This window comes from Agrilus planipennis, unplaced genomic scaffold (assembly GCF_000699045.2).
Source record: "Agrilus planipennis isolate EAB-ADULT unplaced genomic scaffold, Apla_2.0 scaffold35, whole genome shotgun sequence".
Classification (NCBI taxonomy): Eukaryota; Metazoa; Arthropoda; class Insecta; order Coleoptera; family Buprestidae; genus Agrilus; species Agrilus planipennis.
In genome coordinates this window covers 1,585,902-1,598,898 of record NW_020438957.1, presented here as the reverse complement: position 1 = coordinate 1,598,898, position 12,997 = coordinate 1,585,902, and the positions used below count along the sequence as shown (strand labels likewise).

General features: G+C 34.4%; 1 protein-coding gene and 1 long non-coding RNA gene across 4 annotated transcripts in view; one reads left to right on the top strand and one right to left on the bottom strand.

Annotated features, from left to right (window-relative positions):
• The window catches only part of LOC108744785 (POU domain protein 2-like), a 124,033-nt gene that overhangs the window by 37,453 nt on the left and 73,583 nt on the right, over positions 1–12,997 (bottom strand). For both annotated transcript variants that reach the window (XM_018480698.2, XM_018480699.2), the window contains exon 3: positions 5,470–5,574. In XM_018480698.2, coding sequence (XP_018336200.1) covers positions 5,470–5,574 — 105 coding nt within the window. The remainder of the gene's footprint in view (positions 1–5,469; positions 5,575–12,997) is intronic.
• LOC108744797 lies at positions 9,323–12,062 on the top strand. 2 transcript variants are annotated; one of them, XR_003231230.1, is made up of 4 exons: positions 9,323–10,114; positions 10,329–10,561; positions 11,490–11,665; positions 11,729–12,062. It is a non-coding gene; the product is annotated as an uncharacterized LOC108744797 (long non-coding RNA). The 2 variants fall into 2 exon arrangements; XR_003231229.1 differs by having other exon boundaries at positions 9,328–10,114; positions 10,402–10,561.

Below are 12,997 nucleotides of genomic sequence, written 5' to 3'. Positions count from 1 at the left end.
AAATAGGCGAGATAGGTTGGTAGGACACCTTCTTAGGCATGAAGGTCTAGTCAGAGACATATTAGAGGCAGAAACAGGAGTTAGGAGGGGTAGAGGTAGACCTAGATTAGATTACTGTTCGCAAATAGTTAAGGATGTGGGCTGTTCTAGTTTTAGGGAAATGCGAAGTTTAGCTCAGGATAGGAAAGAGTGGAGGTACGTGTCCAACCAGTCTTTGGACTGATGACCTTATGATGTTGATGATGGGATTTATTTTTACGAATTCGGGTTCAAATAGTAATTTTTATTATTTTCATTTACGAAGCAATGGGCTGGTGGGATAAATTGTAAATATCGCTTTAATAGTTAGGTAAATTTTCCTTTTTCATTTTCTCCGTGAATACTAATAATACTAAACTAAAACTTGCGCCATAAGACGTCACGTATTTTCGTGAAACTTTTACGCGGAAAGTAAAATTCTTATATAGTCATAAGTGATGCTTTTCTGCTGTAAAAAAAGTGGCCTTGTCCACATGAATATCTTGTATTGTTTCTTAAATATTCGTAATGCATTTTTTCGACGACTACCTGTTAAACTTTAAAGCCGTAGGTGTTAATCGGTACGCGTGTGGGGATCGCATAAACTACCACCTCTAATCGGTGACCTAAAGACGATCCTGCATGCATTGTATGTGTGTGTGAGTATATTATACGCGAGTAGGTACCTCGAGGCAACGGCGAGGGACACCGGCTCACTCCTTCAGCAGGATACTTTAAATTCCATGCATTTGTCTCAACGACTCTAATTTACATGCGCTTAAAACGAAGGGGGCCGATGTAAACATGACGCTAAGGTGACTATGGGGCAATTTACACACACAAGTGGGCGGAATGCAGACACGTATATGCATATGTAAACAGAAGCTTCTTTAGCATGTACAATTATTGTTATTTAACACAGATATTAAAATCAAAGTTGGACGTTTTGAAAAGAATTTTAAATGTAAGAAAGGGGGAGAATGAGAGTAACTAAAAAAAAAAAGATAGAAAAAGAGTGAAGGGCACATTAAAAAAAAAAAAAAAAGAAAGTGCTGCCGCGTTAAATGTTTTTTATCCTATTTTTGTTTTTGCACTTTAAATAAATGGAATTGAGAGAAAAATAAGAAAAGGGATGAAAAGAAGAAAATATTATTTAATTCTAATTTTAAAATATTAAAACATCAGAGGGATAACTAGTTTCATCAGAGAATTAATAGAAAATACTAATCATTTTACAGTTTAATTTAAAAGTGACTGTATAAACAGGCTGCAACACAATTATTTTGTAAAATGTCTTATTCTTCTGTATTTTCATTCGTCTGTCCTCTATGCATTTCAAATTGTTCATATTTATGAAAGAAATTTGTTTTAACTTTGATTACAGTGTCCGGCGCATCCACCAAAAATTATTGATAGATACTGAGCGTTAAAAAACTAATTCCCCTACCTCTTCGTATTTTCCGTAAAACTAGAACATCCCACATCTTTAAGTATTTCTAAATAGTGATCTAATCTGGGTCTACCTTTATTCCTTCTAACTCCTCTTTATGCTCTTAATAAGTCTCTAACTAGCTCTTCATGCATAAGAAGATGTCCTACCAACCTATCTCGCCTATTTCTTATTAACTTCCATTAGAGTCCTCTGTTCTCCTATTCTTTCTAATATCTCTTCATTTCTAACCTTCACGGTTATTCGCCTTCAACACCACTTTTCGAACGCTTCTAACCGTTACATTCATGTTTCTCACCCTTCCAAAGCCGTACACCAGACATGCACTTTTAATAATCTGTTTTGAATTTCTAAATTAACCGTTAGAAGATTTTTCACCAACTAATCAAATCATTTTACGTAAACCAACCAATACACACCAGTAACCCCAAAACCTACTGAACTAAACACTTTTAAACACATTGATGCGAATTTTCCATTTTCAATTAATAATTTTCCCTCGGGAATTTTACGTATTTCTTTTCACTTAGACTGGATCCATTCTCTGAGTTAGGCAATGGATAAACACCAAGTTGATGACAAAATTCCAGTCATAAACAATTTTAGAAAACAGCTACATATATATATGTATAATACCTAATGATATTTTTGTAAATAACATCTAATTGAATTTTTCATTATCCGCCAATACTACAACAGAATTGGTTTTTATTATCGTACATTGTGTGTCGAAAGGCATGGGGTATTGTTAAGGTTGCTAGTTTGTTTCGGGATATGCGAGTTCGATTTTCGGGAATGCTTCCCTTATGTCTTGGTCGTAGTAATCCAGTCGTATATAACCGGGGGACCCTTGGTAGGTTATAAGCGGCCTTAGTGCAAATGACCGGGCGGACTGTCGAGCGGCCAGGGGTTGCCGGATAGACCGATCGGACGGTCACTTTTCGACAGTTTCGACGTGTACGGGGCCACCAGTCGCGCGGCATATTGCCATGATAGTCCCCGGTGATATACGGTCCTGCAGGTTATACATTCCATAAAACATATATTGAAATGTCACCCGACGACGCTTGTAACTGAATATGACTTATACGAACGACGGACATGCGATATAAATTTTCAGCACAGGCCGTCGAATACGGTGTCGAGGAAAGCGCCATCCTGTTCGCCTCTTTCACCCCCTGCTTCACCTCGTCCTGAATTTGCCCGGCGCTATTTTATCACATTTCATGAAAAAATATTACATGCAGCTAGGGCGTCGTTCTTTTTTTTTTTAGCCCTTTTATTATTTTATTATAATTTCGACTGAATTAAAAAAAAATATTGATCTACATCTAAGTCGCGTATAAAATATCGTAGAAACTTAATCTGATTGATTCTAAACATCTGCAAATTTTCCATAATCCTTTTTTTTTTTTCGACGAGTGCTAGGCCCTAGCGGTGCATTTATCGTAGAAACGTAGGCGGCGTAGTGCTTTAGACGAGTGCAAAAGTTGAAAGCAATTAAAAGTTCCTACCCTCGAACACTCCCAGAGAACAACGGTCCACTCCCCTATGCATAAAATATATATATCGGACGTTAATGGAAGTCCGAAACGGAGATCTGAAGGTCTCTGTCAATGTGATAGGACATCAGACAATTTGCCTTCGACATGCACATGTCGAACGAACGATATCACTACAAATATACTTGACATTAATTTATCCATTTTTAAAATGTAAAAAAGCTATTTGAAAATAAAACAGTACGTGAAATTGTCATGTAGGTACCTTTTAGAAAATTGCCATGAAAAGTATTTTAGTTGTATAAGACAGCAGGTAAAAGTTGGTCTGTGTTCTGTCGGAGCTGCCTGCGACGCGCTGATGAGATCCAAAAAGATCGAAACTGCCGAAACTGCCAGACGCGGATCGCGATTTCGATCTTTTTGGATCTCATCAGCGCGTCGCAGGCAGCTCCGACAGAATACAGACCACTTCGAATGATTTAATTCGATTATGGTAACGTGCCTATCACGTTGAGGTTGGCTACGCCGGGATTCGTTTTCAGTAAGTAGATATCCACACAAGTGGACCTTGTTGGAGCATACGTAATCCTAAAATGTGGCATCGTGCTACAGATGGCGTTTACTGCGCCATTCGTAGTATTTTCTAAAACGCACTGTTAAGACAGCAGGTAAAAGTTGGTCTGTGTTCTGTCGGAGCTGCCTGCGACGCGCTTATGAGATCTAAAAAGATCGAAATCGCGATCCGCGTCTGGCAGTTTCGACAGAATACAGACCACTTCGAATTATTTTATTTGTATAAACTGTCAACATCTATTGGTAACTAGGTTAAAAAAAATGAAAATAATGATCTACATTTATTCAGCCCCTAGAGAACTACAATTAAGCCAATTATGAAAAAAATAGATCGACATTCATTTCGTTGTCTGCTTCACGTGAAATGTCCCAACTGTGTCCGAGCGAGGGATCGAAGCCCATAGTAATGTAGTAGGTGTGCTACAATATTTTGAAAATCAACGAGTGAAACTCTCCATAAAGGGCATTTTTGTACAGCATTTACATGTATCATGGAAGTATGACCTTTGACCATCGGGATGACCGCTGACCCACTAATATTTTTTAACCAAATTTTCATGGTAGATTTATATTAATATAAGGTATTGCCTACACCTAAGATGACCGCTGGATGACATCAAACTTTTTGATAATTTTCATTTTCAAAACGTTTTATTATTACGTTTCACAAAATTTATTATATTAGGTAAATGCTTCTCATTGCTCTAAATACATAATTGAGTTTCAGCATTGATAATCGGCAGTGAATATTTTTGTAATCATCAACAAGTATGACACTATGATATCAATGAATGTTCAGTAAAATTACATTACCATACCTGGTGCATATTATATAAAACTGGGATAAGTAGAAGATTTATTCAGTTGAGTATAAATTATACTGTAATGCGACAGTCCACATTTTAATCTAAATCGGTCAATTTTGTCGAATTCACACATCCTCAGAGTCCATTTGTCGGGCAGTCGTCGGTCAGGATTGCCCTTTTAAATTCACCCTCGCGCTGAAGCGCTACTTTCTGTTATTTAAATTGAATTATACTTGAGTGTGATGGCTATTTATTCTTCGTAGAAACCTTTTAAATAAACCGGTTTCTCTTTTTTCTTTCTTTTTTTCTTTTTGGAAGGGTCATTTTCGTAGACAATCAGATAAAAGCCGAGAACAATCGTATCCCATGTATCACCAAAATCGTACCGACTAAACGGTTTTCGATAAGCTTATAATCCAAAGATATATTTCATGAATACGGAAATTAATGGAACGGAAATGTGATGAAAATCAGTAAAAAAATCTATTATGTAGTATCTTTACCTGTGAAGCAGCTTAACCTATCGATATTTTTGAAATGGATAAATTTCTAATTTCTAACATTATTGAAGTCTAGATCGAGGAGACGAGAAAGTTTGTCTTTAAACTAAACTTAATTTTTTGGAATAACAACAACAAAGATAGAAGTACTCGCGGCTTCGCCCGTGCTGATGTTTTTTTTATTGATTTTACAATCCAAAATTTTACAAAAAAAAAAGACTATTGGTCTAATTTGCGTGCAACGTTTTTAGAGCACTAGGTGTACAATAACGTGTCGTTTATGTCGAGCTTGTTTGATAAATTATAGGTAAGTCTAGTTTGAGTTTGCCAATGTCGAAGAGCAATTTATTTCGAAATTAAGCATAAGGGATGCGAGAGGATAGCCTTGAGCAACATGTGACATTAACAAGGGCATCTGGAAGGGGTGAGTCAGCAAATTTAGGGATTTTTCGTAATATTCTGTCAGTAGGGTATGTTTCTCAAATCGATGATGCTGCGATTTGATAGGTCTCCCTTCGAATACATCGACGATCCCATTTCCGTTCGTTATTGTCTAGTTTCGGTTCAATCATTTTCATGCAAACAAATACATATGTACACACGTAAATTCAGATACTTACAGGGTGATAAACTAGTTTTCGATTGCAGCGCAGTCTTAGATTCGTCATTGGTTGTGATCTGGATTTCTTTTCGCCAAGGCAAGTCATCTTGCAGCCAACTTTTACCTGGAACAATGAATTCACTTCTTAAGAAAAACAGAATATACAACGCGGAGTTTTGAAAAATAAAAAAAAACAATCAATAATTTTAATTCACTCGCAAAATAAAACGTGCAACGTTTCGAGACAAAATATATTGTATTCACAAGTGATGCAGCGGATAGTAACTTTGCAAGGAATCGGATAACCGTGTAACTAGCATTAGCTGTGCCAGGTACCCGACAAGACCACTACGGTTAATCGTTCATGTCTTCGTTCTGACGGATTTTCCATTAAATACAACCCTTTCCAACATATAGTCCCAATCAAAAAGTCGTTTAAACACTAAACCAATAAAATTTTAGTTCCTGGTTGACGGATTTTCAACGAGAGGATTGAGTTAAAATTGCTGAAACGAGTTTATAAACACTAAAAGTCTGCAGGATGACAAAATAAGGTATCGTTACACAAAACTTGATGTGCCAACTAGCGACAGACACAAGAAAAAGTAAACACAAGAACTATATCGAAACAATAAATGCTTTAGTATAGTAATTAATAAATAATACAAATTAGAACAAACAATCTATTCCAATACAATCTTAATTAATTATCAATTTTCAATAAGTAGGTTTTCTGCTATACTTTATCGTTGGCTTTCTCATTTTTCATTTTACTCTGGTAGAATTAATCGATACTGCCGGATAGGTAGTCGGAGTCATTATCCGGTACTCGGCCGGATTCTAGAAAAAGTTCAGGATCAGCTGGATACCGGATCTAAAGTGGGTACCCAGCCCATTTCTACTATTCAATACAATATTATTTTACCACACAGATGATGATGAATCAATTTTTGAGTAATTACATCAAACGTGCCAAACGGCTGAAGAACTTTATTTACTTTATTTTACGGGAACAGATTTTAAAGTGGAAGTTGTAGGTATTAACATATGGATTGTAGTTGCTTAAAATCTGTAGTAGTTTATGTTTGCTAATCGGTACGTTACTGAAGGTAATAAATTTTCCTTTTGCAGCAAAAATTATATGAAATATGACTGCATAATAATTTTGTGTTAGAACGATTACATACAGTGGTATACGTGAAATAGACGTGTACTTCCCAGCTGGTTTTAATTGGAACTTTTATTCTGTTTGGATGGTACACATTTCTTAAGCCCCCAAGCACCTACCCAAAAATTTACGATCCTGAATTGATGTTCTTTCCAAAACTGTTTAAGGATCATATTGTTATTATTTATATAACTCATCACCAATCGGTAGTTTGAGTGAGTCACATTACGAAACTATTTCTTTTGTTAAAGTTAGAAACGAATTTTCAGAAGTAAGTAAATAATTCGATTTCGTACAATATATATATACTGGTAGGTACTTGAGCGTTTTCTAAAGTAGTTTAAAAAGACCGTTTTACGGGAAAATTCGATTGAGATGTCGATTTCCAAATCGCATTATGATTGCCATTGTTACGTGAAGGTAGGTTCCAGGTCCAAGTATACGGTAAAGTTGATTAAATAAGTTAGACCGGTTTGAAAAACACGACAATTTTTTCAATAAGTGACCTAACTATTGGATAGTTCATAGTAAGCCAAATTGTTTATCTGCCGGGAAAAAGTAGAAAATAAAGACGAAAGACCGATATAAAATAGCGAAGGATCCCGTTAGATTCTTACGGAAAATGACCTTATGTCAAACTCTTTGAAGCTTTAGATTTTGATAGTTATGGACGTGTAAATCAAAAATCTCAATGGACACTAAGTCCTAAAAACTCATTATATCGAGATATGGTTCAAGGTAAAATAATTATATCTATTAAAAATATTTATTACGAATATGCATACGTTTGTTCTTATGTCTAATTAAGGTGTGCCAATCTGAACTCTAATTAGGGTGACTATGTTTTTAATATTCGAAAAATTTTACTCTCTGTATTACAACTAACAGGTCGTTGACACTTATCTAACAATATTGCTATTTGTGATTATTAAATTATGTGTGGTAGCTTTTCGTTTTTTTTGGAAAACCCAAAAGAAAGTTAAAATGTAGGATAATTTCGTGATGAAGTATTAACGGTCGGTCGGTCCGGTTGAAGCGGTAATATTAAGGAAGCTGCGTATGTTCGGAGGGAGGACGTCGACCGTGCAACGGGGGGAGGAGGGATATTGATTAGTTGGACCCTAGTTAGCGCGGAGACTGCAACTACTCTCGTCCGCCCTCGACCTCGCATCGCAGGACCTAAAGGCGATAGACAATCAACATGGCAACTAGCAAATTAAGGGACGATACCGAAATGGAATGGGAAATATCCATTTGCATAAATCGTATACGCACGATATTCTACAGTTAGTCGAGGTATTAGTCATATCTTTGGACACTGATTTTCCTTTCAAATAATGCTTATTTCTACAACCTGCAGTGACAGCTTTCCATTGTCATCGTAGTGAATTCAGCTGACTTTGGCAAAAGTGACATTATTTATCAACTGCTTTGCAATGAAACTAATGAAATTTACATAGGAAAAAGTAGAATCAACGAAAATATCTTTAAAGCTAAAAAAACTTGAAAAACACTACTGACACTATTGTAACAAAATAAATAAAAACCTCTAATTATGTATTAAACGTAGTAACCAATATATTCCTAAGTAATTAACAGGAAAACCTAAACATATATGGATTCAACCACATTTAAGCTGCGAATATAAATTGTGCCCAATACAGATGTAAATTTTACATTTTAATAGTATCTTGTTCTTGATAAACAAATATTTTCTTAAAAGGAATCACTTAGTTTGCATTTTATATGCATTTACGTAACAATTTTACATTTAGTTGGTATTTTTTGCATCTTCTATTTCAAATATTTTGTAACGACAATTTTTTACAGCTCTCCATACGTTCAAACAGATTTTTCTATACAACCGTTAAATTTGAATGGAATTTTAGTTGGAATCTTTTTTAATTAACATCACAATTTCAGAATAGATTGAATAATAGATAATATAATCAGTATGCTTATAATTAAAATAAATAAAATTAACGAAATGATGTATTATCAAGCGTCAATATTCAATATTCTTTATCGCCTGCACACATTCCACTAAATCATTTTCTTATTTCAATTACGAATAGGTATTATCAAGCAAGAGAGAGTATAAATAACCAGGTGTACGGTAGTCATTAAATTTGGAATAGAATTGGACTGTGGAAGGATATAAAATACTTCTAAAACTCGTAGAAGCAAGATGCAAGTTTTTATTTATTTTTCTAAATAGTAGTGTGAAATAATTCCTTCGGTTACATACATATATGGTAGTAGCAAACAATAAAGTGTTTTTGTTTTTTAAGAAATGAAGTGGATTATCTGACAGTGAGATATACTAAATCGATATATCAACATCGAAAGAAACGGTAGAGCGAAGATAAATTAACTTATTCATGATTAAGAATATAATTCAATACTGCACACAGTAATTAATTGAAGCATTATGAAAAGAAAGGCGTAAAGAAAAGCACCATTGTTTGACCACTTATTCATAAACAACGAGATATTCGCTTGAGTGGCACGACTTTTTAAGTTTCTTACGCTTAAAAGAATAAATTCGTTTTGGACGCAGTATTTAAATTGTAATTAATCGCATCGTAGTTTTTATTTTATTAACTGGCAACGATTTATTTTTAAATGTCTTATCAAGCATTACTGTGCAAAAAAATAATCTAATCATAAGCAAATCTGATTCTCATTAATTTTCACATAATCTTTAAAGTAGTTCGGCTAAATTTTTATTGACAACAGTGAAAAACTGGCTTCTACCAGAGTTAAAAGTGAACACAAAAATAAGCTAAAAATCGCCGGTTGACTTGTTCTTAGTTTTTCTTTTAAACTAATTTTAAGTGCAAATGATTTTTTATGAAGACATGTTGAAAACGAAGTTTCAAGATTAGCAAACGTTTGGTATCTCAGATATACGTATATATATGTTTGGCAAGATATCAAAAAGTTTTTTGACTTAGAGTCCAAATTAATGTAATATCGAAACATCTATGCATACACACAAGACTCAAAAACATCCTCTAAATAAGGGTAAAAATACATAAAATAATTGAAACACGTCTATAAGGGGATGGAAATTACTCTTATACAATATCAAACTGTTTGTATCTATTATAACTCCAGTAATTGGAAACAAATCCTGAACTCCTTAAGTTTTATGAATATAAATAAAGCATAAACATGTTACGACTTCGGTTACAAAGTAAAAAAATTACCCGTGTATTGAATTATAAATTTGAGTCATTGATGTAGGTACCATAACTTGCATTTTGATAGCAGTTTGTCTGGATCTGGAATGATAACAAATATTCCCACATTTTTTTTTATATAGATACTTATGGAAAGATAAAAATGCGGTGAAAACTTAACGTTTACAATAGTCAACGACGTATTGAATATATGTCAGGTTTTGATATTTGTATTTCATTGTACTGTATTTACCTGAGGTACCATACGGTCAGCTATGTGATTCCAACATGATTATCTTACCCCATCAAAGGTAAGTTAGAAAATAAGTGCAAAAATACTAGTTATCGTCCCATATTCATTTATATCCCGTAATCGATACTTATTTGCTGATTTTGCAATTCAGTAATAATCGCTGCATACGTTTCGACTTTTGAAACCGTCATCAAGTGGACAGTATTTTTATATATTTATCAATAAGCGGGTAGTCTCATTCATCAACAGAGGATGACAACAGTTTTTTTTAGTTAAACGTTTTTATGTGGAATTTTGGAATAAAAGTGTTCTATTTATGATAGAATATATGTAATATGTATATAGGAGGAGAATACACGGACCCGAACGATTTTCGAAAAGGGAAGGGAAAAGCAATTTATCTTTATGAAATTCCTCATTTTCTTGGTCCGTTCGGACAACAAAAAGGCGACTCTGACAATATCACGGGTGCGAGAGAGAGATAGAGGTCATCGCGGAGGCAAAGGTAAGAAAGAAAGAAACGGTTTTTCGGTAGCATGTCATTATGACATAATGATATATCGTTCTTTCGTAAATACTAAAAATTTAAACTGAAATTATCCAAATTACAAGTTGAATAATGACGTTGAAATAGAAACGGAGAGAACGGTTCTGTGAAACAATTATATTTCTGGCTACCGAAATGAATAATAAAAAATATTAAAATCGTGCATGACCGTGAGATATTTTTAAGGAAGTAGCCAACATACAATATAGAAAAAAACAAAAAAAAGGCTGTCCGTAACCTGTCATTACGCTACCAGTAACAAAATGACATATATACATGAACATTGAAGGTGTATGAACGAAGTGGTCTATAATACTACCGCGCGTATAAAACTTTCTTTCAAATTATACTATCGTAGCAACAAACAATAACGTTGCATGTGACATGTAATTTCACGCAAATAACACCTAAGCGTATCTACGACTTAACACAATTAATCTTTTTCTTTTACCAATTTAATGTTAGAGTAGCATTTAATAAATACATACATCCTGTTAAAAATAATAGTAGGTACACAGTTATATATACAGACTATTGCACAACGATTTGAATTTTTGAAAAACCTGATCCAAAAAATTGTGACTGAAAACGGCAACACCATATTTGAATTAAAAAGGTCCTTAAAGTTCTTGAGAGACGTCAATGGTAGATGGTCGAAATCTGATGAACATGGGGCTATCTTCCAATCTACATACAATTTAAATACAATCCAACATTTGTTTAATCATTTGAGGGTGATTACCAATACATTACTGTTTTTAAAAATGAAGTTTATATTGCTATTTATAGAAATTTTTCATATTTTATGTATATCTATTATTTGCTTCCGCTTTAGATATGTCGACATCTTGGTTTTCACCTGTTAATCTCCAAACTGTGCTTTCAGATCTTGATACTGTAACATTTCTCCAAATAGATAGACGCAAGAAATGTCTACCGCTTGAAGAAGCCACAGCGTGATGAAATAATTATTGTGGAATCAATAAATAACTCGTTTCCGTTATTGCGATGGAGTTTCAAGAACTAAAAGCCTGTATTCACACAATGGAGTGAAATCGAAATGTATGTAAAAAACAAATACTTGTAGTAAGTAGAAGAAAAATAGCAATAAACGTTTTATTTAAGATGTGAACCAACAACCGATATCACCAGAAGAAACGAAAAATGAAACAACAAACTTTATAGTTAAAGGTCGCCGGGAATAATGAGAAGGAAAAAGAAATTAAGAATGAAGTAAATGGGTTAGAAATTATTAAAAGACGATGGAAAAGATAAAAAATGAACGACGATATATGAAGAAAATAAAGGAAAATGTCTAATGTCTGATAAAGCAGAAATATTGGTTTACATTATCCTTTTAACACCAAAAAGATTTTGAGCTCGTACTTTTTATTGAAGTTACTAAGAATTATGGAGACCTGAAACATAAACAAAAGTAATAAATTATCATTTGAGATGATTCATTTTTTAATTGTTTCGACTCCATTACGTAATCCTTCCATTAAGCGCTTATAATTTTCATTTCCTGATCCCAGTCCGCTCATTTTGTAACAACACAAAAAATAATGTTTTATGAATTGGACGTTGGAACGCTAATATTTGATCGAATCTTGTAAATTTTCCGGAAAAGGAAGATGTAGGAGCAGCCCCGTCGCGTAGTCCTGTGTTCGTCCTTTAGTCGTCCGAGTTCGTTCGAGTGAATTCAGTTGAAAAAAGCAAACAAGCTTCGTTCGTGCTTCATGTCTTACATATTTAGAATCCGCAACCTTTCTCTCCCTCTCTCTCTTTCTCTTTTTCATTCTCTAGTCACCCGCTCCGGGTACCCGGACTTTTATTCGTCCGGTACCGCTATGAAAGCGTCTGGTAAAAGCATCCGCAATTTACTTAGGGCCCCTCGAATCAAATTGTGAATCTTCAAAAGAAGGTTCGCTCCGCGTGTCCGTCCAACTAAAATGTTCACCATTTCACTTTTATTTAACTCGATCAAACCATACGAAAGATCCTTGGATGTTTAATAGAGAATAACTATTCCTTTTAAATTATTTTTACAATATCCAAAATATACAAAATTTTCATGTACTTAATTACTAGATAAACCAAGTGTTCAAAATATTTTATTCGATTAAGCTACAGTGCCTATCACGTTAAGGTTGGCTACGCCGGGATTCGTTTCAGCAAGTAGATATCCACACAATTGGACCTTATTGAAGCATACGTTATCCTAAAATGTAGCATCGTGCTACAGATGGCGTTTACTGCGTTATTTGTGGTATTTTCTAAAACGCACTGTTAAGACAGCAGGTAAAAGTTGGTCTGTGTTCTGTCGGAGCTGCCTGCGACGCGCTGATGAGATCCAAAAAGATCGAAATCGCGATCCGCGTCTGGCAGTTTCGA